At 47.1% G+C, this 22,803-nt stretch overlaps 1 protein-coding gene and 1 pseudogene across 1 annotated transcript in view; both read left to right on the top strand.

Annotated features, from left to right (window-relative positions):
* LOC121834991 (large neutral amino acids transporter small subunit 2-like) overlaps positions 1-22,803 on the top strand; it is a 66,388-nt gene that overhangs the window by 15,084 nt on the left and 28,501 nt on the right. Inside the window, exon 2 of the mRNA XM_042288811.1 lies at positions 17,318-17,443. Within this exon, the coding sequence (XP_042144745.1) occupies positions 17,318-17,443 (126 nt within the window). The remainder of the gene's footprint in view (positions 1-17,317; positions 17,444-22,803) is intronic.
* LOC120842314 lies at positions 17,687-18,875 on the top strand (annotated as a pseudogene).

Below are 22,803 nucleotides of genomic sequence, written 5' to 3'. Positions count from 1 at the left end.
CGAAATAGGGACTGATAATCATGGACAATCACTAGAAGTCATTTGGACCCTAAATCTGCCATATAATTATAAATATGAATGTATAGCCAATAGTAGCCATTGGAAGCCAACTCAGTGTGCACACAACAAATAAGTTGAAAAAGTGACCGATAGTGATTGATAGTCACGGAAGTAATTTGACCCCAAATCTGCCATATAATTTATAAACATGATCACATAGCCAATAATAGCCATATGAAGCCAGCTCATCTGCACACAATCAAATAACTCGAAATAGTGGCCAAAAGTCATTAAAAGTAACTAGAAGTCATTTGAACTACATATCTATCATGTCAAATTTTGATCAAAAAGCCAAAATTAACCATTGAAAGCCAACTCAGTCCGCGCGCAATCAAATAACTCAAGATAGTTACAAATAGTCATTGATTGTCATGAAAAGTCATTTGGAACCGAAATCCACCATATAAGTAGGAAATAAAATCAAATATCAAATAATAGTCATTCAAATCCAATCTGAGACATAACATTACAAATATCACGAAATGGTCACTAATGGTCATTAAAGTCTATCACAAATGGAACTACCTAATAAACAGCTGCTTGGTCTATATGCCCCGAAATAGCTTAGGACATTGGCCCAGAGCCATTAATAGCCCTTGGAAGGCAATCTAGTTTATACTCGTTCAAATAACTCAGAAATATAATCCAATAGTAATTGCAGTCATTAGAGACTAACCAGGCCCCCAAAACGACAGGTAAAACTGAACCGGACACTATTTCTACTTTATAAATACCGACTCTTCGTTAAACAGCCTGTGTAGCATTTACTGGCTGTAATAACTACGTCGTGTAGCATTTCCAGACTTATTGGAAGTGAATCTCATACAATTTAAAATAATGACCCATGGAGCAATTACACATTTGAATTGCTGTGCTTTATTTCTAACTGCAAAAAGCCAGCCACTGCAGCTAGTAACAGCCATAGCCTTTAGAGTGGTCCATAAACTGTCAATTTACTAGAAAGTCACTAGTTGCCAGTAGGTCATTTGTACCAGGTGTAATACACCAACTCATCTCTGTGACGTCACGGCGCGGTGGTGGCGCGTCGGTCGCACTTCCGGTCTGGGGCTGTGGGCAGAAGTCCCCATGCCAGACGTGTATTCCTGCGTTGTTTTGAAAGGAATCAGACAAAAACCTGCCTTCTCGTCAAAACGCCGCGACTGGGGCCGTACCAAAAGTGTCGAGAAAGGTTTGAAGGTCAGTTTTCACGTGCTCGGTTCGTCCGAGAATCTGGATATGTGCCGTGAAAAGGGAAAAGCAGACGCCGTCGGACAACGATTGCTTGGGCGGGAAGCACTTTGGGTTGAATTCACGGACACTTGTGGTCGTCAGATTTATTTGTTTTGTTCCAACATGAACGCCAGAAAACTGTCGAGTTGTGCGGACAACCTGTGGACTACGTTCAGTGTGTCTTCAAGCTCAAACGGCCGCCTGATCGTTCGAACTGTCGTCTGCTCTTTCAAACGTTTCTGCTTGTCGTCTGCTCTCTTAGACGACGCCGGCCGTAGATTAAATGTTGGCCCGGTACTTGCTATACGAAGTAAGTGCAGGCCTCAAAAGACTTAAGTTTGAAGGTTGGTAAGTAGGCTCGATGTAAACAGTAAATACAAGGAGATGATCATTGTAACGAGTGACCACCACTGACTTGCTATGCCTAATTGACTTGGTCCGATTCTGCTTGCGATTTTCAGTATCGACGTCGACCATCTCAGCAACGGTTCACGCTTTTGCAGCCCGAGCGCCGTCGCGACTGAAAATTGCGAGCGAAATCTAATCATGCGAATCAGGTTTTAGCGTACATTCTGCGGCGTCCACGCGGAATGAATCGCCACATGTCACATTATTCACGCGAAGTTTCGCGGTGTAACGAGCCTCGATAATTTCGCTAACACCGCTCAAGTAGTCAGAGATCGCCAGGAAGACGTAGAATCAACAATTCGAACGCGAAAAAGGGCAGGGGGACTCACACCGACGCCGACGACATCGCATTTCAATGGTTTGTTTATGGGCGACGGCGAGCTTTTTGCCCACACCCCCATCGCGCATGCGCGGCGCCGGTGGCGTCCGCTAGGGGCGCTCCGGTTTGTTTGTAAACATGAGTTGGTGTATACATAGGTCTATATAATCTAAATACTTAGTGCTAATATGAAGCGCACCTCATTATCAGAAATACCGTGTATCAGCTCTTGCTCAATTGAAATCGGCACACCGATTTGCCATATATTCACAATTCCTGATAGTGTGAAGAGAAAAAATAGTGTAGTGAATGACTGTTTTCCTTTTAATTTCGAGCTCGTAGTTTACCATCCCACACCGAGAGATGGCAGCACTTCTGTGTCTCCCGACTACCCCATGTATTTTGGCTCGAGTTTCCAGTATTGGTAGTCAATGGTATTTGGTAGGAGGCTCGCGCTGGACAACTGAAGCTCTCTCCTGCCGCTCTCACCTTGGCGGTGATTTGCAGTATACCCTTTTCGGGCAGTAAGCAATGACATAGCGTTTTCTATCGAAACTGAAAAGGTAGAGCGGCAGACAACGGAGGACAGGAGAGCCACGTGACGGGCGCCCCGCTGCGGCGAGACGCCGAAACACACTTTTCCCGAGCTATAGAATGTCCGCTCGTGCTCCTCGCGTTCCTCGCGCTACCGCTTCTTTTCTCATCGGGTTTGAAAACCATGCTTAGGGTTATCGCAGCCGCAAAAGCTGTGCGCTGACGTCCAGGTTCCCCGAGAAATGCTCTTTGCTACCAGATCCTCGCGCTCCAAATCTGCGACCGGACACTCTACGCCTCCGTCGTCGAACTCCCTGGCTTTGTGACTATAGAGGAGGCTATATGGCAATGAGTCTCCGTGCGCTGGCGCACCTTGAGTACCGATCAAAGTATATATGCACGCGCTGTCTTCTCTTTTAAAACGACAGACAAAAAAGTCCTCAAGTACGTGAATTGAATTTTAAGAATTTAATTACTTTTTCGAATAATTTGTGATTGCGCGTTTTGTTCCCTTTGACCAAACAGTTCTAATTTCAACTTCGTTACTTTTTGGCGTCAGCGATTCGCAGCTAAATTTGCATTCGTGTATTAGTGCGCTGCGTTTCGACTCACCAAAAGGAAAGTTGGGCGTCTGCCTCCTCTGACGGTCCGCCAGCGCGTGAGACACTGGCTTTCACTCTCATCTCGAATTGGTGTAATAACAGATAACAGGGAGGGCTTTGCTTCCGTGTTAGGAACTCGACCCTTTATCGCTACGCATCATTTGATCTATACACCCCGCGAAACAAAGGCGTGGAAACGAATTACAGGAAGATTTATGAGTGGATTCTTGAGAATGCGTTAGCATGATTCTAGGGAAACGCCACACACGGTCAGCCTCTGGGAAACGCTAACGCTGACCCCTTCACTTTTCTCTTTCGGCTTTCTCTTTCGCTTCCTCTATTTTTTGCTGCTTCTTTTTGGCCTCGTTACGGGGTCAGTGTAAGCGTTTCCCAAAGAGGGACGCGAGTGGTATTTCCCAAGGGTCATGTTAAGGGAGAGGGAGGGGGAGAGGGTGACGCTTCCGTCGGTCCGAAGTGCTAGCGTCAACACGCGTCAACCTCTTCCTCTCTCCCCGGCGCAGACAAACTGACAGACACCGCCGGGTTTCCGTCAAAACGAGCATTTTCGTTTTCGTCAATGGGGCGTCGCACAGCTGGTGCGGAGCCAGATAGAAGTAGAAAGGAGGAGGCGCCGCGGAATGGTGGAATGCTGGCATGCTCAGTTGCCGCTGTGCCGTCGCCTGTTGTTCTTCGCTCTGGGTTTCCTAGCATTCCGTAGGCTGTGATGTGTGCGTGTAGTTACAACGATGGATGCGGTTCCCTCCACGAGTAATATGGATGTGGTTCTTCCCACGAGTGATAGGGATGACCCTATCAAAGGGCGTCAACGTGCTCTGACCGGCAGAGCACATAAAAGGGGCCTCCCGTTGATGACGAAACAAAGATTCAGCCCCGAGGCCTTGTTATCTAGGAAGTGTCGCTGAATATCAACGGGGAAAACTTCCGAGGAGAACCACCGGGAAACGCGAGGCTGCAGGACGAATTGGACTTGCGGAACCACCGAGTCCTCGCGTGACCACACCTTATCGCCGCGCTTCGTCTAAATGACGGCTGTTAAATGGGGGGGCCCGGAATGCGCGTCGAAGCGTTCACCGTGTCGCTGCCGCCATTCGGGCTGGGGTGGTTGCGTCTAGACAACTCCTGGAAGGACGCTATCTCCAGCGATAATGGACGAGACGACCTGTCGCCTCTGAGCCGGCCAGGCGAGTGGTCATCGTAACCCGCTGCCCAGTCTCCTACATGTCCCCGAGCGTGTGTAGACTGCATCGCGTTGCACTCGCACATCTGAAGGCCCGTTCACACACTTCTGTTTGTCTAGGACCGAGTTCGACACGACCGGCTTTGACTGCGACCGACTTGTGGCGGCTTAACAACCGCGCTATAGGTGCCAGGAACGTGTCTCCGATTGGTGCGCTTGGTGTCCTATCCCGCCCATACATTCTAAAAGTGGTCCCAAAATGGCAACAAATGACGTCACGAAAGCCGGAGTGACATCCTGTCGGATGTCGCGACCCTGGCGATTCGTCGTAGAAGTGCCATTGAAAAGGTGGCGCGAACGCGAATGTCGCAGTCGTCGCGGCGTTCCAACTCCTGGCTGTCGAAACTTCCGTGTCTGTCAAGCTGGAGCAGCAGAAGAGGCGTCTGCTACGTCTACCAGCGCTACTGCGACACCGCCAGGATCGCGACCGGCGACAGCGTGACACATCTATGACGTCATGACGCGAACATCGAGGTTTACAAACAGACCGGAGCGCCCCTAGTGGACGCCACCGGCGCCGCGCATGCGCGATGGGGGTGTGGGCAAGAAGCTCGCCGTCGCCCAAAAACAAACCATTGAAATTCGATGTTGTCGGCGTCGGTGTGTCCCCCCCTGCCCTTTTTCGCGTTCGAATTGTTGATTCTACGTCTTCCTGGCAATATCTGACTACTTGAGCGGCCTCAGCGAAATTAACGAAGCTCGTAACACCGCAAAACTTCGCGTGAAAAATGTGACATGCGGCGATTCATTCCGCGTGGACGCCGCAGAATGTACGCTAAGGCCTGATTCGCATGATGAGATTTCGCTCGCAATTTTCAGTCGCGACGACGCTCCGGCTGCAAAAGCGTGAACCGTAGCTGAGATGGTCGACGTCGATACTGAAAATCTCAAGCAGAATCGGACCAAGTGAATCAGGCATAACAAGTCGGTGATGGCCACTGGTAACTATTCTCAATATCTCCTTGTATCTACTGTTTACATCGAGCCTGCTTACCAACCTTCAAGCTTAAGTCTTTTGAGGCCCGCACTTACCTCTTATCGCAAGTACCGGACCCACGTTTGGTCTACGGGCCGGTATCGTCTAAAAGAGCAGACGACAAGCAGAAACGTCTGCAAGAGCAGACGACAGTTCGAACGATCACGCGGCCGTTTTAACTTGAAGACGTACTGAACGTAGTCCGTAGGTGCTCCGTACAACTTGACGGTTTTCCGGCGTTCATGTTGTAACAAAACAAATAAATCTAATGACCACAAGTATCCGTGAATTCAACCCAAAGTGCTTCCCGCATAGGCAATCGTGGTCCGACGGCGTCTGGTTTTCCCTTTTCTCGGCACATATCCACGTTCTCGGACGAACTGAGCACACGAAAACTGACCTTCAAACCTTCCTCGACTCTTTTGGTACAGCCCCAGTCGCGGCATTTTAACGAGAAGGCAGGGTTTTGTCAGGTTCCTTCCAAAACAACGCAGGAGTACACGTCTCACATGGGGACTTCTGCCCACAGCCCCAGACCGGAAGTAGGCCCGACGCGCCACCACCGCGCCGTGACGTAACAGAGATGAGCTCGTGTATACCTTTTTGGTCGGGGTGGCGCCCCAGTTGGAGGTGCGTTCCAGACGCTACAGTTACAACGTTCATACTATACCAAAGACACGTTCCCTTCTGTGTCTGTTCCTTCGACTAAAAGTTTTAAATTTTTCTGCAGCACAGGTGTTAAACGACACGATTAGCTACCACCAGCTCGCCTGCTCAAAGTATTTTTCACAAGGACACGGCGTTCGCCGCACACGCGAAGACAGAATAGGGAGTGAACTGTGAGAGTTTGCTCTCTATTTTCGAGTTTTATCTCGCGGTATTAAACCTTAAATTTATTAAGCTTATTACTCGGGTTTATCCGAAACATGTCTTCAAAACACACCATTTTTAGAAAAAGCTCAGCTCCACCCCGTTTACCCCTAAGATCACAGCGCGGCGCCTCTTTTCATTCACCCGATTCCGCCCTCTGCCCGTAGATATGGGCGGGATTGTGATCACGTGACGACAAATAGGCATATGACTGGTGGTCAAACGAGCACGTAGCTTCCACCTCACTATCAGCGTAGAGGTATAGACGTACCCTCTTGATGAAGCAGAGATGATGTAGTGGGCGTACCGTTTCGATCTGGATGAGCATCGCACCGGCGTGCGGTCGTGTATCACTACCGCGTGAGCACGTTAAAGACCCCAGGTTAGCAGTCGTACCGCACTGGCGAAATTGCTCATCTACAGTATAAACCAGTGTCGTCCCTATACTGGCAGACCGACCTTACGCTGTATAAATAACTAAAACGTCCATTTTGACTTTTGGCGTATGAAAGTGGTTTTTGCGATATGTAAAAAATGTGAATTCGATCTATGTGGCCCGCGCTTTGTGTCATGTTTCTTTTACAGGCTTTGGAATAAAGTGGAGGGGGAGGAGAACTGATGGTTTCCATAACGACCAGGCTCCGTCGATGGCTCTTCTTCGCGCTATCAGTGGTCTCCCTTTGGTGGGGCAGGGTGTGGGATGCGAAATGTATGTTTTTATGTGAGATATATATGTTGCTTATGCGGGGAGATCCTTCCTTATCTCCAGGACAGCCAAGCTGGCGCATCGACCCGGTTTTTGTCGCGTTGTGAGAACTAATGGAGAGCCAGCGTTAGTTAGATACAGTGTGCGAGCAAGGAATCAATACCCGGTTTTGCGGCCGGCATAAATTCGCAAAAAGTCGCAAATACGCATTAAACAGTAAGAGTGGTATTAGAATACGGGGACTTGGGGAATATGGCGTTACTTGTGCCTTGGTCTGTATCTACAGTCCTGTTCATTTCCTTGCTTCCAAGTTCCGTTCGCGAAGTAGACCAGCAAGCACTATCGTAGGTGAGCGTGGATTGAGAAAAGAAAAGCAGGCGAGCGCACTTGAAGGGTTACTGACTTGAATTTCGAGAGTATAGGCAGCAGATAGCCGTAGATATGCTGCAAGAGGTCTGCGTCTGCGACGGTCTTCGCAGCGATAAAAAACAAAACAAAAAAAAGAAAACGACAAAACTCGCCGTGTTAGTATAGCGTGCCTAGAATTGGAGAGTGCTTCTATGTAATGCCCTAACCGGGCCCTTAAGGTAATATAAATGAAATGAAATTACGTGATAAAGGTCACGTGGTTCACGGGCAGCGTTTGCCTTGTCGCCCACTTTCCTCGCCACGCGGAAACTCAGGCATGCTCGCAAGCAACCATTCCGCGCAGTGAAGTGTGCGACATTAAATTGAAAACAGTCACCGTGGTTTGAGTTTCACGCCCTCTTAAGTCAAGCTTCTCTCTCTCTCTCTCTCTCTCTCTCTCTCTCTCTCTCTCTATATATATATATATATATATATATATATATATATATATATATATATATATATATATATATATTACTACAGCGCCTGTGGCGACGCCCTCTAACAATAGAGCGTAAATTGAAACTGCCGTGGGTGCGACGTAGCCGAAATGTGAAGAATTCGAGGTCGGAATGAAATGACTGTATTAAGGGAATGCCGCGTACAGGCACATACTTCAAACTTTTCAAAATGCTCTGGAATTGTGTAGCGCGTGTTGACTCGCACTTTCTGCTGAAGAAAGAAGATTCAATCAATCAACAACAAAAATCAATCGGTTGTGTCTTCACAGCAGGGCTGGGCACAGATGCTCGATAAAGTATCTGAGAGTGACAGATGCCGTGTTTTATCTGGCTTTTACGTAACGGCATATCCCCGAGACGCTTCCGCAAAAACGGCGACGAAGTATTCCCCGATTCTTTACGTGTTCGTAATTTCACGCATTACCCGGAAGTTCGACAGTTACACCTGCATACTGTACCTTTTTGGGTCGTTAGTTTTATCGAGGTTGAACTTCTACTGCATGGAACTCTCTGAGCTTCGGTCAAACGCTAAGGTTAGAGTGCGTACAAGAGGCAGCAAAAAGATAGAGGAAGCAAAAGAGAAAGCCACAAGAGAAGAGTGAAGGGGTCACCGTTAGCGTCTTTCAAAGCGGGACGTGTGTGTACAGCGACGGTTTGTAAGAATTTTATATGATCGTCATATTGGGCGGAGAGCTTTCTACAACCACGTATGTCTTTTGGATACTCTTGGTCTTTGACCACTTTCGGGGAGACGACTAATTCGCAATATTGTGTTTTTATATAAATTTCTCAACTCCGTTTTGGTCCCTCCTGTTACTGAGTAGAGTTTTAATTCATCTTTCCCAACAACAAAAATAAAGTCGTTTTTTTTTTTTTTTTTTTTACTTATCTGATTCGGTGTCAGATCCTCCTTTGCCGCGGATGCGCATATGACAAGGTTTTTAACCCTGATCTCGACCTTTTTTGCTACCTCTAGTTGAAGAAAAGGGCACAATGCTTTGTAGTATGTAAATATTTTTTGGCCAATGTGTCTTTTGCTTTCGTACAAGTGTAACTCTCCTAAGGCCATACCAGCTGTTCGGGTCAAAATGAAACATGGATTGATCGATTGATTGATCGATTGATAGATCTCGGACACGCAAATACCGACCTTACGCTGTCTAAACACGAACGTCTAATTTGTTTATGTTATTCTTATTTCTTGACCGCCTCCTTAACCTTGAGGCTCCGGCAAAGAGTAGGGTTCAAACTCTGGGTGGTCCCTTCCTCGTGAGGAGTCCTTCGAATGTCACTCGGGGTCTCAATCGCATGGCATCGCAAAGCCCAAATATTTAACTTCCCTGTTCCAGATTCCCATTCAGCTTGAAGAAAGATAGACGGCTTCCCTATAGACCAACACGCGGCCCTGACGTCACGCAGCTGCGGTGGCGCTGTCGGCGGCACTGCGCATGCGCAGATGATTCACTTCAAGGGGATTCGGTTTCTGCGCACGCGCGGTGCCCACACCTGGTGTGGGCAAACGAGGGCTTGTTTGTAAACAGCGTGTCGGTGTATATACTATGGTGCTAAGGATTCCCGCGGTTTAAAGGTAATTTAAATTCTGCAAATAACATTTTGTGCCTGAACAGAAATATATTGGATGAGATCGGGTCGATTTGGGTTCGCACAAGGGATGAGTGATTGTTCGAGTGTCCCGTTGGGCTCAGTTGCTCTATTTCTCTCTCGTTCTCGTTTTAAGCGTCGGCTTTTATTTTTTCGTGTGTATGCGTGTCGGGCATCGGCGTCGGTGGGACCTTAAAATCCCACAATGCAACGCGCGCAGCCACGTGTTACGTCATACGGGGCTGTGACGTCATGACCCTATCACCCGCTGAATTTGGGGGGGAAATCTGCGCTAAATTTAGCGGAAAATTTCCCCGCCGAATTTAGCCGAAAATTTCCCCGCCAAATTTAGCGGAAAAATTTTCCGCCAAGTTTAGCGGGTCGATAGTCATCACGTCACAGCCATGTGTGACGTCACGAATCACGTGACATGACGTCAAATGTGACGTCACGTGACACGTGACGCTACCGACTATAGGCCACGCACATGCAATTTGTCTTCGCCGCATAACAAGCGAATGCAACACTAAATCTGCAGTAACGTACATCATGCAAAAGGAGCGGCGTTCGCTGCACACATGATGCCATAATCATCTGTGCCTCAAGCATGTTCGAAGCATGTTTGCTTCATATACATGCTGCCTACATGTCTGGAGACATTATGACCAATGTTACCGTCATACAAGGGAGGCCTCGGGCTGTGGCTGCAGACTGTATACCAGCAGTGTGCACGCGGAGTTATGTGCCACCCCGGCAAAACAGATGGGATTTTCCTCCCAGGTGTTCTACCTGACTCGCAACTTCTTTGATTGGATTGGATTGGATTGGGTTTTTGTGGCGCAAAAGCATCTAAGGCTATAATGCGCCAGGTACATAAACTATTGCCGAAAAGGGTTAGGGAGAAGAAAGAGCTCTAGTAGCAGATGATGGGATAAAACTATGAACATGAGGTGTGTATAAGTGTAAAACGTATGAAACTGACTTTAGGGACTTAAAATAAAATCACAGTCGGTGTAGAAGGCCGATTGCTTTAAGGAAATTAAAAACACAAGAGTGTGGAATAAGAGGTTCGTCGCCAAGTAAAATCATCAGATGTAATGGGGTATGCTCCTTGTATAGCTGCGAAAAATGGTCAAGGCGTTCTGGGTCATACGCATTACATTCAAGTAAAATATGATGTATGGTTAGATGGCTATGGCAATGCTCACACTTCGGGGAATCTTCGCCACGCAGAAGATGCCCGTGCGTTAGTCGTGTATGGCCAATCCTTAGACGGCAGAGAACCACCTCATAGAAACGTTCGCGATGTCGGGCACTCTCCCATTCCTTCAGTATGTGCTTCACCGCATGTAACTTGTTGTTTACTTCGCGGTCCCATTCTTGTTGCGATTTCTGCATTATGGAACGTCTCACCATCTTACAGTAATCTTTTGGAGGGATTTCTCTTGTATCCACAAAGTGTGTGACGGTAGAGCGAGCGGCCTGATCTGCCTCCTCGTTACCCGGGATGCCAACGTGACTTGGCACCCAGCAAAAAATAATTTCGTACCCACCAACTTCTTTGAGTCGGGTGACAGCTGCCGGATGTTACCTGACTCAAAGTATGAACCACCTATATTCGCATTTTTCGGTCCTTTTGGCCCCGTAAGTTGACCCATGTAAACCGCCGTTTTTCGCGCGTAAGTTGACCCATGTAAACCGCCGTTTTTCGCGCGTGAACGTATATAAGCTCATCGGCATCGGGATGAACGTAACACATATATGTGTTACGTTCATCCACCACTTGTGTATATATCCACAAGTGGTGGAGATTTTTTGATCCCGCGATTTTCCAACTGCGGCGGTTCAATGGACGCTGGGCGCACCTGCGAACCTGTGTTCTTATCTTTCGCGCATGCGCCAAGGCTTGGCGCATTTCACGGAAAACGAACAATCGCAGTTTCTTTTTCTTTTTTTACAGTGATAGTTATGGGTTTTTTCCACCACTGGAAAGGACGTCCTTTGTTGATGCTGTAGTTGATGATGGTGTCGTTATTGATGTTTTAATTGACGTAGTAGGGCGTAGGGTGTCCGTGGTTGATGCTGCCAAATCTTTGAAAAAGGTCGCCCTCCGCCCGTGGGAATCGAACCCTGGTCCGCTGCTTGCGAAGCGGAGACTTCCGCCCGCGGAAATCGAACCCTGGTTCGCTGCCTGCGAGGCGGGACGCGTTACCACTCACTACGCCTCAGCTTTAATAACCCGCTTTATGCTTTGGGTTCTGGTATAGTTTTTTTTTTAAACATCTTTATTTAGAGGCTAAAAAAGGGGGCTGGTATTGTGGCGAAAAGAAGAGAGACTAAGTGGTAGGCTCTATTCCGGGATTCCATTGGCCTCGAACGCTTAGACGGCTCTCTTCACCAGAAGTATAGTTGCTGGTTTAGGTCATCGCTGCGCAGCGGCTCGGTCTCCGAACTCTACAACGATGCGCCTTCGAGTGGTGGTAAATTGATGGTCTTTTGACAGTCCCACACTGTGTGGTGTACGCGTCGGCCCTCCCCCACCCGCATCGCGGGCACGATCGGACGACGGGTGGATCTTCGGGTACCAGGTGTGCAGTCTGTCTGGTGTCGGGAGTGTATACGGAAAGCAAGTCGCGTGAGTTGCGGTGATATCAGAACAACACCGAGATCTGGTCGGCCTTGATTGAGAGGATAGGGGGTAGACCTCAATGCCTCGAGGTCTACCCACTATTTTTTCAATCAGCCAATAAGAGCTCGGCGTCGTTCTGACGTCACCGCTACTCCTGCTCAAGAAGCGGACGACTAGGCCCCTCCCCCTCCTCCTCCTCCCCCTCCCCCCCCCCCTTCCCTGGCTACGTGCCTGGTGAGAGGCGTGCAGGGAGGATCCTCGGTGGGGTTCGGTGTATACCACAAGCCGAGCGCTTTTCGGTTTGGGGCCTACGTCAACCCTCTGTCCTGCCTCCACACAGACATGCGGCGCGGGTTTTCTTGTAGATGGAGCACCTTTTTTTTTCATGCTTTTGAACGGCGAAAGGAGCCTTTTTCGCGAGGAAGATAATTATGGCCGAGTTCGTCCTCTAGTCTTCTGTTTTTAGTTTATTTGCCCGAATCCCTCAAAAGTCCTTCTGGTGGTACCCCATACCGCCTGGTGATAGTTAATCTCAATTTCGGTTCTTAATTTCTAGGCTAGGTGGCGGAAACTGCCGCCCTTTATGAACGGCACGTCCGTTAGCATCCATCCATCCATCCACTAACTTTTTAGGAATTTGTTTTGACAGTGATCTGTCTTGGAATTTTTAGGTCAGTTATATCGCCCAACACCTGCGATAGTTTTGTATCATATATGGGGCCGTGTTTTCGGGTTTCGACACCAACACTCTGGTTGCCGTCGTCGCTCATAGATGGCGGTAGCTGTCCAGAGTGTTGTGTTTGCCGGGTGTCTGCTTTCCGCCGTCGCTCATAGATCCCGGCAGCCTATCCAGCCTTTCCACCCTGGCTTGCCGACTTGCGGCCGGCCATTACTTCATTCTCACCATAGTACAGCTTCGCTGGTCCTCCTTCTTCACCAGAGTGGAAAAGCTGAAAGGTTTTTTCGGTTTCGGGGGTGTTTTTATGGGGTTCAATGTTTTCCATAGATTCGGTGTTTTTTGGTGTCTATTTTTGATGTAGAACAAAAATCGACGTTTATCGATCGGCACTTAAGGAAACAAATTACAAGAACACGCTTTAGCTTCGCGTTTCAGAGTGGAACACGATAGGTAAACATATAAACCCCCGCTAAGTTCCCAAGCCGTGCAAACGTGTCTTCGTGGTCTATAGTCGGTAGCCTGTTTGGCTCGCAAGTGAAGGCTCGCAACCGCCTCCGCCTAAAATTGTGCAAGTGTTTTCTTTAAGTTAAATGAATTATTTTATGGAGTGAAATCATTTGAGAGATGCGGCAAGCTTTCATTCGCATTACATGTCATCCCTTTCATTCCACGCGTGATGTCACGTTTCATGTGAGCGTTGTGGGTTGTTTGAAATTCCTGCGCGAAGTCATGTGGCTGTGACGTCACGACCCTTTCGATCTATCCTATACCTGTTTTCACCTCAAGAACCATAGGAAAAAAGTCCGGCTTCTCGCGGATGATTACTAATTTTCACCTTTCGGTGGAGATTTAAGATATATTTATTAGCATTTTAGAGTGGATACACGTTATCTTATCAAGGAGTGCACGTTTCAAACGCCAAAAGCATCGCCTGTGCCTCCGACAACCAAATCTGGCGAGAACTATTTCGCGCGGAGTATGAACAATGCGCAAAACTTACTGTTTTCTTGAGGTGAAAACGGGTATAGATTTTCCGATCCCGCCGACGCCGGCTTTTCTTCGACACGAGCTCCTTAAAGCTACGGCTTTAATAAGACGAGGTTTTGGGATTCCCCAACCTCCAGGAAACATAGGCATGACCCGAATGATGTTAAAACTTCCCAGTACAGATACAGAACGAAGCGAGATCATAATAATAATAATTTTTATTTTTGCATCCGTATGGGTTACAGACGCCGGAGCCACGGACAAAAAGTCAACAAATGTTGACTTGACGGGGTCCGGGCCCCGTGCACTTGGCAGACAGCTATGGCGATACAAAAATAACTGCAGAGATTACAGCAATACGTAAAATACATATATAAAAGAGACCTAGGTTTCACAGGTTAACGAAAACAGCTCTATACAAAAAGTAAGTACAATGACTTAGGGTTTATATTGTAGATGTCCACGTCATCTACGCAATATTTGTTTAGCAATGAGGGTAGATTATGTTTTAAAGACTGGTAACTGTAGTTCGTGCGAAACGGAAACACTTTCCATTCCTCGGAGTAGCGGGTGCAGATGGTGGGTATGTTTTTGATTAATCCCGATGTCTGTTTCAGAAAATTAATAGATTAATAGGGATGCGATTCCCGAAAAAATTTGGAGCTGCCTCGCGAACAGCTCAGTTCGGGCTGTGTTCGAAGTGAATATAAATTAAAAATGTACACAGAGATTTCTTACCGTGAAGCTTGGCTTTTTTCTTATAGAAGGACACTGTCAATTAAGTTAAGGTTTTTCTCAGGGTCGTTTCTATTACTATTATTTTTACTTTTATTATTATTATCAGTAATATTATTGTACTTGGACTAAAGTGTGTCAGGACGAAGACCATGGTTGTGTCAGGGCACTGTAATAAACACTGATCCATTGATCGATTGGGTGATCATAATTCATAATCATCATCATCATAACCTGAAATCCGATCGCTTTCTACAGTCCCTTTTAGAGTCACTAAATGAGCTGCGCTTAAAGTATCGGCACTCCGTTCCCCAACACTGTTGTGGGCGCCGCCATTTTGGCTCGTATGCAGAGCAGACCAAACTGCCGATCGTCATGATTCAAAAGTGCGACTTCCTCAGCATTAGATTCGGTGTTAGGGAGCTCATGTAATATTGCCTTGCTCTGTCGCGAACTGTTTAAACATTTGTGGAGGGCGGAAATGCGTTTCCTGTGATTTCAGATAAAGCTTCAGATAACTGGCAACCATGATTTTAAGACACAATATGGCCAAGTGTCGTTACTCTGAAGCGTAGCTTATTTAGTGGCACTAGTCCCTTTGGACCTATCGCCGTCCGCGCGTGCTTTAGTTCCTCGTCGATGAGCACTGTTCCGTCGCAGCGAGAACGTGACCTATCGCGATCGCACTAACGAGATCCCGAGAAATGGCTCTGGTGGGGGTGTCAAAATTTCTTTCGCCGCTGTCCTAGCAACGAAGCTGGACTACGGTCCGAAACTGCAGGGTTGTCGTGCGGTTGCCAAGCGACGGTGTCGGCGTCCCGACGAGGGATTCCACGGCTCACTCGAGATGCCGGCAAAACTCTAGGAAAAAAAGAGAGACTTTTGTTTTTATATGTTTTGCGAGAACATGATCTATATTTTCTAATTCCCCGCCGAGTATGAGAATCAAGTCATCGCGTGGTCGAAAACTTCTGGCTGCGAAAAGTACGTGCGACCTGTGGCGGGACACGTTGTTTGTGAAGAACGTTATCGCGTTAAGAAAAAATAAAAAAAATAAATAAGGAACAACACTGACACAGAAAAAGTTTTGACGTAGAACTACGTCTTTCTCCGCGCTTGGAAGGAGGTGCTTAGTTGCGAGTCGTTATCACGAAAACTTGGTCACAGATGTGACACATCTCGAGGCATGCACCAATGACGCGGCAAACATGCTGTCGCGTCAACCACAGAAATGCCGTCAGCTCTTTTTCTTTTTAAGTTTTTTTTTTTTCGATGTGTAAAGCAATGACGCGGCGAACAATCAGTCCCGTCAGCCAGGGAGGCGCCATCGGCTATTTTTTTCTTCTTTTGTTTCTTTCTGGCAACAGGTTTTTTTTTTGTGTGTGTGTGTGTGTGTTCGCATCAATGATGCGCTGAACATGCCGTCGCGTCAGCCACGGAAGCGCTGTCTTCTCCATTCATCCATGTGTGCTTCTTCCCGAAAAAAAAAAAAACAAAAAAAAAACGGCATTTTTTTTTACTGAAATGGCCCAATAGCCTAGCCAAGTTTTATCCGCGCGGGGGCTGCAAAGTTGCCTCTACCGGACTCCGAGCCACGGGCATTAAATTCTCGCGCACCCGCCATCGTCATGCGGCACGAGCCCGTGGACGTTATCTCGAGCTGCCACAAACAACACGTCTGGGACGAGTGGACGAGGCACGGCCTCTCATGTATCAACTCCCTCTCATTTCCTGTGTCACCCACATGCAGTTCTATGGAAATTTGTGCAGCATAGTACACCTATGCACCGACAAATTAATTTTACTACTGAGAATTTGACACGTCAATAAAATAAAGAAATGATACCACCAAAACGTTTTTTTTTTAATCACCGAATGTTTACGGCCGTTAGAGCTGCGGCGCCTACTCTCAAGAAAAAGGGGTGTCAAAAGGTGTATTCTTACACCCTTTGTCTCATATAATACACCCCCAAACTTCAATTCGACATACAGCACCCTACACTGGAACAGACGGCCCGAAATTTTACGAGCGACTTGATAGCTGTGTGGTACAACTTATTAAAATAGCTAATGTACGTTTTACTGAACACGAAAAAAATAAGCTGAGTTTTCTTGGCCCTACTGTAAAAACTCGGTGGTTTCTTTATGTGGTCTTTGATACGTACTTCAGCTATTTAAAATGTTGTACCACACGGCTATCAAGCTCACCGTAAAGTTTCGGGCCCAATGTTCGACTGTAGGGCACTGTACGTCGAATTGAAATTCTGGGGTGTATTATATGGGACAAAGGGTGTAAGAATACACCTTTTGACACCCTTTTTTCTTGAGAGTGTGATCCGCGAAATCCAGTGAAGCTGATTTAGGAAAAGATAGCTGTTCCCATTTCTTTTTCGTTTTATGTTGTTTTGCATTGCGTTGCACCTTACTTTTTTTTTTTCTTTTGAAAAAATGGGACGCCAAAGATTCGGCTCTACGATTTTGGTGTCTGAAAAGTATTTCCGTTACTCACTACAAGGGGAAAGTGTAGCGAGCACAGGATTACCCATCTCACAAATACTAACGGTAATTAAACACCACGAGTTGAAAGCGCAAAAAGTACAAAAGAAAGAGACAAACCGGACAGGACAGAGCGCTGTCCTGTCCGGTTTGCCTCTTCCTTTTGTACCTTTTCGCGCTGTTTTATATCGTCATGTTTAACAACTACCAACTAGCCCAGCTCTCAACCTTATTATATAGATAATGCGTCACGCATTAGGGAGAACGTATCGCTACTTTACGAGTTGTGTGCCGTTACCGCCACTGCCCGATTCGTGGAACTCTTTTCCCTCATTCAGATCTCTTTGTCGACTGCAGGTTTCCTGACCTTCGTGAACTGCCACAGCGTGAAGCTGGCCATGAAGGTGCAGGGCATCTTCACCTTCGCCAAGCTGGCGGCACTGGTCATTATCATTGTCACGGGCATCGTGCTCATCGGACAAGGTTTGCTCCCTTGGCAGGTTTTACGTCAGGCGGTGAGGTGTCAAAGGTGTTTTAAATAGGCTCTTTATGGTTTCATGAAAAGGGTCACCAACGTTACTAGAACTACTCAGTTGAGAAACTGCCATAGAGCCTGCTTTGAAAGAGTGGCTCCGATCCGTACTCGAGAACCGAGCTAATGGCGATCGCAACGCCGCCATTTCTCCCGCAGCGTCCACTCCGGTAAAGTGAACTAGAGGAGGGGTAGTGAGATCAGGCGCCGAGGCGCGCCATGCATTGCTGTGAAACGGCGCGTGTGGAAAGGTCCCGGATGTACGCGGTGGCGCTGCGGACGTAGTGGCTGTAGGATCCGACCGCTTCCGAGCGTTCCGAAGGCCGTGGGTGAGAAGAGTTGGCTTGCATTTTTGACAGCTCGAAGTGGCCCCCATTCTGAACCGTTTTTTATCCCGTGTTACCCGAGTCTGCTGTCGTTTATGGTCATTGAAGTGCCATGCCGAATCGACGTCGACAACGCCACTGCTTCGCTCCGGGGTGCCAGAGGGGCTATCAGCTGGCGGAAAGGTGAGCAGCCGTAGCTGTTCTCAGTGCCCTAGGAGGAAGAGCAAGGAAAAGTTTGGGAACGGAACTTCCATCGCCAGTATAAGCTCCTGGACGAAACGTGTTCGGTGTGTGAGCTTCATTTCGACCGATCGTTTATTACGCGAGACTTCGTTCATATTTTAAACGATGAAGAGGTGCGCATTCCGCGTGGAAAGCCGCAGCTCTTGCCGGGCGTTGTACCGACAATGCTTCCGAATTCTCCGAGCTACTGATCAAAGAAAGCGTCGCAGCCAAGGCCCACGAGAAAGCGAAAAAACGCATATGCTTCCTCAGTTGACGGTAAAAAAAGGCCACACACTGCCTCTCCAACTGCCTGCAGCAGCACTGCCAGCACCACACCGGCTGCAGCCGATACCGGGGCGTTTGATGAAGCCTGTATGCCCGAAGAGTACTCCACGCTGCGTGTCCCCTCCGAGTACTGGAGCTGTCACCGAGCTCCGAGCCTCAGTGGTTTAGTGTATTGTAAACTTAAAATGTGTGACAATGAAGTTTTATCCGAGAGAGTAGTGATTTGTTCACGAGACAGCATGCCTGGTGTTGTATACACTGTTCATCTTTGTGGCTGAAGGAGGACGCGTCGTCAGCTGCGAGGAACCGGAGGTTCTTCTCCGAGACGTCGTCTCCTATCGTCTCTGTGGAGGTGCCGTGCCGACGAAAAATAAGTCCCGCGAACAATTCCGGTATAATGTAAACACATTGGAACCTACAGCGAGATCCCCCCGCGTCGCGAAAATTAGAACCCGCGAATTATATTGAAACTTCAGCTTCGACCTAAATCGCGAAATATTTAGCCTGCGAAAAATACGTCGTTTACAGTATTGTGTTTTTGCTGAGTTTAACCAATAAAAAGTGTATTCATGTATAAATAACAGGATTTGCCGTCACACGAGTTCCTTTTGTCCAGTAGTATTTACCCAACAGGTTTCTTTGAAATTGGCTTAACGAGACACATGATGTTGAATCAATAAAGGAGATTAAACCTTGGGGCTAGCTATGCACGGTTTCAATACTAGGTATAAAAGGAATGCCCTGTTAACGATTGCATGCCATTTTTGAGGCTTGAGCCGCGATTGTTTAAATGTCTAGGAAACATGAATATGATCCTGTCTCGTAAATATTACAACTAGCCATTTATGCGCGCGAGTGAAGAACTTCGTGACCATTAAATAGCTTCACCCTATTTCTAATGAGAGACTCGTAAAAACCCACCCGCTATTAAAAAAAAAAAAAAAGAAATTTCACGAACATTTTGGTTTCGAAACGCCGCCCGGGAAATTGAACTGGCGGTGTTCGCCTTCCACGTCGCGCATTTCTGCTTCGTACCCCGCATTAAAGCGAACACGGCCGGACGAATTGCGTCAATTTTGTGTCGCGTATTTCTTTTATGTGGTTCGGACCTCAAACGAAAAACATTTAGAGCCGAAACGCTCCAAGAAAGAGTGTTTAGACGCGCAGCAAATGCAATGCGAGCCGCCCTGGCCACCCGCTTCATCCAGCCCATGCATTCGCGACGCCCTCTCGTGCCGTCGACACGAAGTGCGGCCGCCGTCAGCGCGCTCTGACCTCACTACCCCTCCTCTAGTTCACTTTAACTCCGGTAACCGCACGGCTGCACTTATTGGTTCAGGTCGAGTCGGGCAAGGGTCGGTGGCGCCATCTCGCAGGGCCATCTCGCAGTAGCTATATAAAGCAACTTTCCTGTTTTGACCCGGCGTTAAAGGGTGGCGCTGTTATCGTATTTAGCTTGGTCTCTGTGGACGCCAGCGGTCCAAGTCTCAAGAGTGAGTTTCCCAACTGAGTGTTTTAGTAACGTTGAGGGTCACTAAAGAAGTTTTTTTTTACTTTGTTGGAAGGACTCTTGAAAGGCGCACTTAAGTGGATTTGAACTTCTCCATTTAAAAATGTTTAGGAGAGTTCAAGAGAGTTTTGACATCTTTCTGGGAGAGCTAGGTACACTCAAAGGGGTTTTGGCTTTGTCTTTTAGGACTCTTAAATGGTTCTCTAGAGAGAATTTTGGCTTTATGTGTTGTAAGGACTCTTGAAAGATGCACTAAAAAGGTTTTTGGCCTTTGCCATGCTAAGATTATTATTAGGCGCACTAAAGAGGGTTTTGACATGTTTTTTTGAACTAAGAGCCAGACCCTAGTGTTTTGACTTTGTTTCTAGAACTCCTAAAATGTTCTTTAGAGAGGTTTTTTTACTCATTCGTGTAAGGATTCGTCAAAGATGCACCAAAGAGGTTTTGGACTGCCATTTTAAGTTGCTTAAAGGGCGATGCACTCAATATCAAATCAAATCAAATCTTTATTATCTAGAAAACTGGAGGGATCGCCAGACAGAAAGCTGTTAAAAACAGCTTGCCTAGGTGTGGAATCCCTTTACATTGGCAGCAGCTTTGATGCTCAAAAATACATGTTACATAAAAATAAAAAAAATACCACAAAAACATGTAATTCGAAATCCCACTACGCGAAGCTACACACAGTACAAGCGGAGGTCTTTTTTTTATTTAGCGTGTATATGTGTATGTTGTTTGTGATATACTTTTTTAATGATCATGGTACATTATATTGTAGTGACTAAAAGTTGTAGTTTGTGCGAGATTGAGGAAGCACATATGTCTCTGTACGGCGTGTGTTAACATTACTTTCATTCATTTTGAGGCCTGAAATTATATGTACAAAAAATGTACAAATGCCGCGGAGGAAAAACAAATCCCATTAAGTAAACGGTATTCGTACATGCTCACTACTGGAAGCATTCTAAATTTTGTAAACAAAGGTTCTCTGCGGTCCGTATATGAAAAATCCGCGATATAGCGTGCTATTTCTTTTGCAGTAGTTATACATTTTGAAGATCTGTTTTTGTCGTTGTAGCCCACACAAGATGACAATAGTTTAAATGAGAGTGAAATAGAGCATGGCAAATTTGTAGCTTAATGTTGGGGGGTAAAACACTCCGACAACGAGTGGCAATAACGACAAGTGCTCCGAAAAAAAAAATACACCTAAAGTTTTATGTTTATTTACTCGTTGAATTTCCGAAGTGCCAAGTTGGATTGCATGATTAACCATGACTGGTTTATTGGTAGCCCTGAATAAAATAGCCTTCACTTACTTTTGCGTTTACGTTGAGCCGATTTACTTCAGACCACTTAGAAAACTCTTTTTAGAACAGAGTTTGCTTTGCATAGTCCTACATTAGCATCATCACCAGAGAGAAACAGGCTTGTGTCGTCTGCATGAATAATAAACTGCGCTTCATTGTCAATATTTACAATATCATTGATGAAGACATTAAACAAAAGAGTTCCTAATACACTTTTCTGCGGTACGCCTTGCTGTACATTTCTAAAAGAAGAGCAATGACCATCGATAACAACGCAGTGCTTCCTATATTGTAATTATGATTTCAGTAAAACAAGTGGCACACCTAAAGAAGCGAAAAAAAAAAAAATACAAGGACAAGGAAGTAGACAGACAAGCGCTCTTGTCTGTCTACTTCCTTGTCCTTGTATTTTTTTTTTTGCGCTTCTTTAGGTGTGCCACTTGTTTTACTGAAATCATAATTACAATATAGGAAGCACTGCGTTGTTATCGATGGTCATTGCTCTTCTTTTAGAAATGTACAGCAAGGCGTACCGCAGGGAAGTAGACAGACAAGCGCTCTTGTCTGTCTACTTCCTTGTCCTAGTATTTTTTGCGCTTCTTTAGGTGATCATAAACCAACTGGCCCAAATTGCTACCTTAATGAAGTGGCACACCACGGACGCCTTCACGACGCCCCGCCCACTCTTTCCTCCTCCCGGTCTAATGTTGGCCCTCGTCCTTCCCACTGTCGGTTATCTTCAGCGTTCTTTGCACATGGCCGAAAGTGAAGGCTGTCGGCGCCGCGCTAAAGCACGGAAGAGAAGGCAACACGTGGGGGTTTACCGTCAGAGCGACGAGTTTTAGCAAGTCGTTTCCACAAGAACGGTTCGCCCTTGAACGCAACGCCGACGCCACTGCGCATGCGCGCGCGAGTCGTTCGGCGCGTCTGGAGGCTCTTCTCGTTCGTTTCTTCCATTCCGACCGCTGGAGCCGTCACCGGAATGTAGCCAGCCCCGTTCACGACTAGAGTAAAAAGAAAAAAAAAAAAAAAAAAAAAAAAAGTTGGCCGTTTGGCCACGCACGCGCTCGCTCGGCGACGCGCGTGGCAACATCCATCTGTAAGAAATATTACAAAGGCAACACGGGCTCTGTATGAATAGTACAGGGTGAAACAAGGAGACATCAGGCTCTCTAAATTGACCGGAAAATTCGGTTTCTTAACCTATCACGCTACGACTTTGTGCAGCGTTGCCCACAGATGGTGCATTTTTTTTTTTGTAAAATTTGCGAAGAGCGAACTTACCCGAGGAAAAAGTAAAGAAAGAAAAAGGCTTAGCTCCTATGTAAACGCAGCGACGCCACCGGTCTGCAAACAACACGGCGCCGTTTCGCACGGGAGACAAGAGATGGCGCAAGCGGTCGCGACGCCAACTGCCTCCAACGAACGAGCAGACGACGCCGAGAGCCGGCCCTTTTGAAGACAAGGAACTGCAGTTCCTTGCTGTTACCGCGCCTGTCTTTTTTGTTTCTGCGACTATCGCCGCCTGCGGAACGCGCGCCGCTTTTGAGTCGAAAAGATCGTCTGCTAAAAAGGCCTGCTCTCGGCGCCGTATGCTCGTTCGTTGGCGTAGGGAGCCCGTTGGCGTCTGCGTTGGCGCACGGCTCTGCGTTGGC

This window comes from Ixodes scapularis, unplaced genomic scaffold (genome assembly GCF_016920785.2).
Source record: "Ixodes scapularis isolate PalLabHiFi unplaced genomic scaffold, ASM1692078v2 PGA_scaffold11__112_contigs__length_91849675, whole genome shotgun sequence".
Classification (NCBI taxonomy): Eukaryota; Metazoa; Arthropoda; class Arachnida; order Ixodida; family Ixodidae; genus Ixodes; species Ixodes scapularis.
Note: the sequence above shows the minus strand (reverse complement) of the source record. Positions and strands in the feature narration are given on the sequence as shown.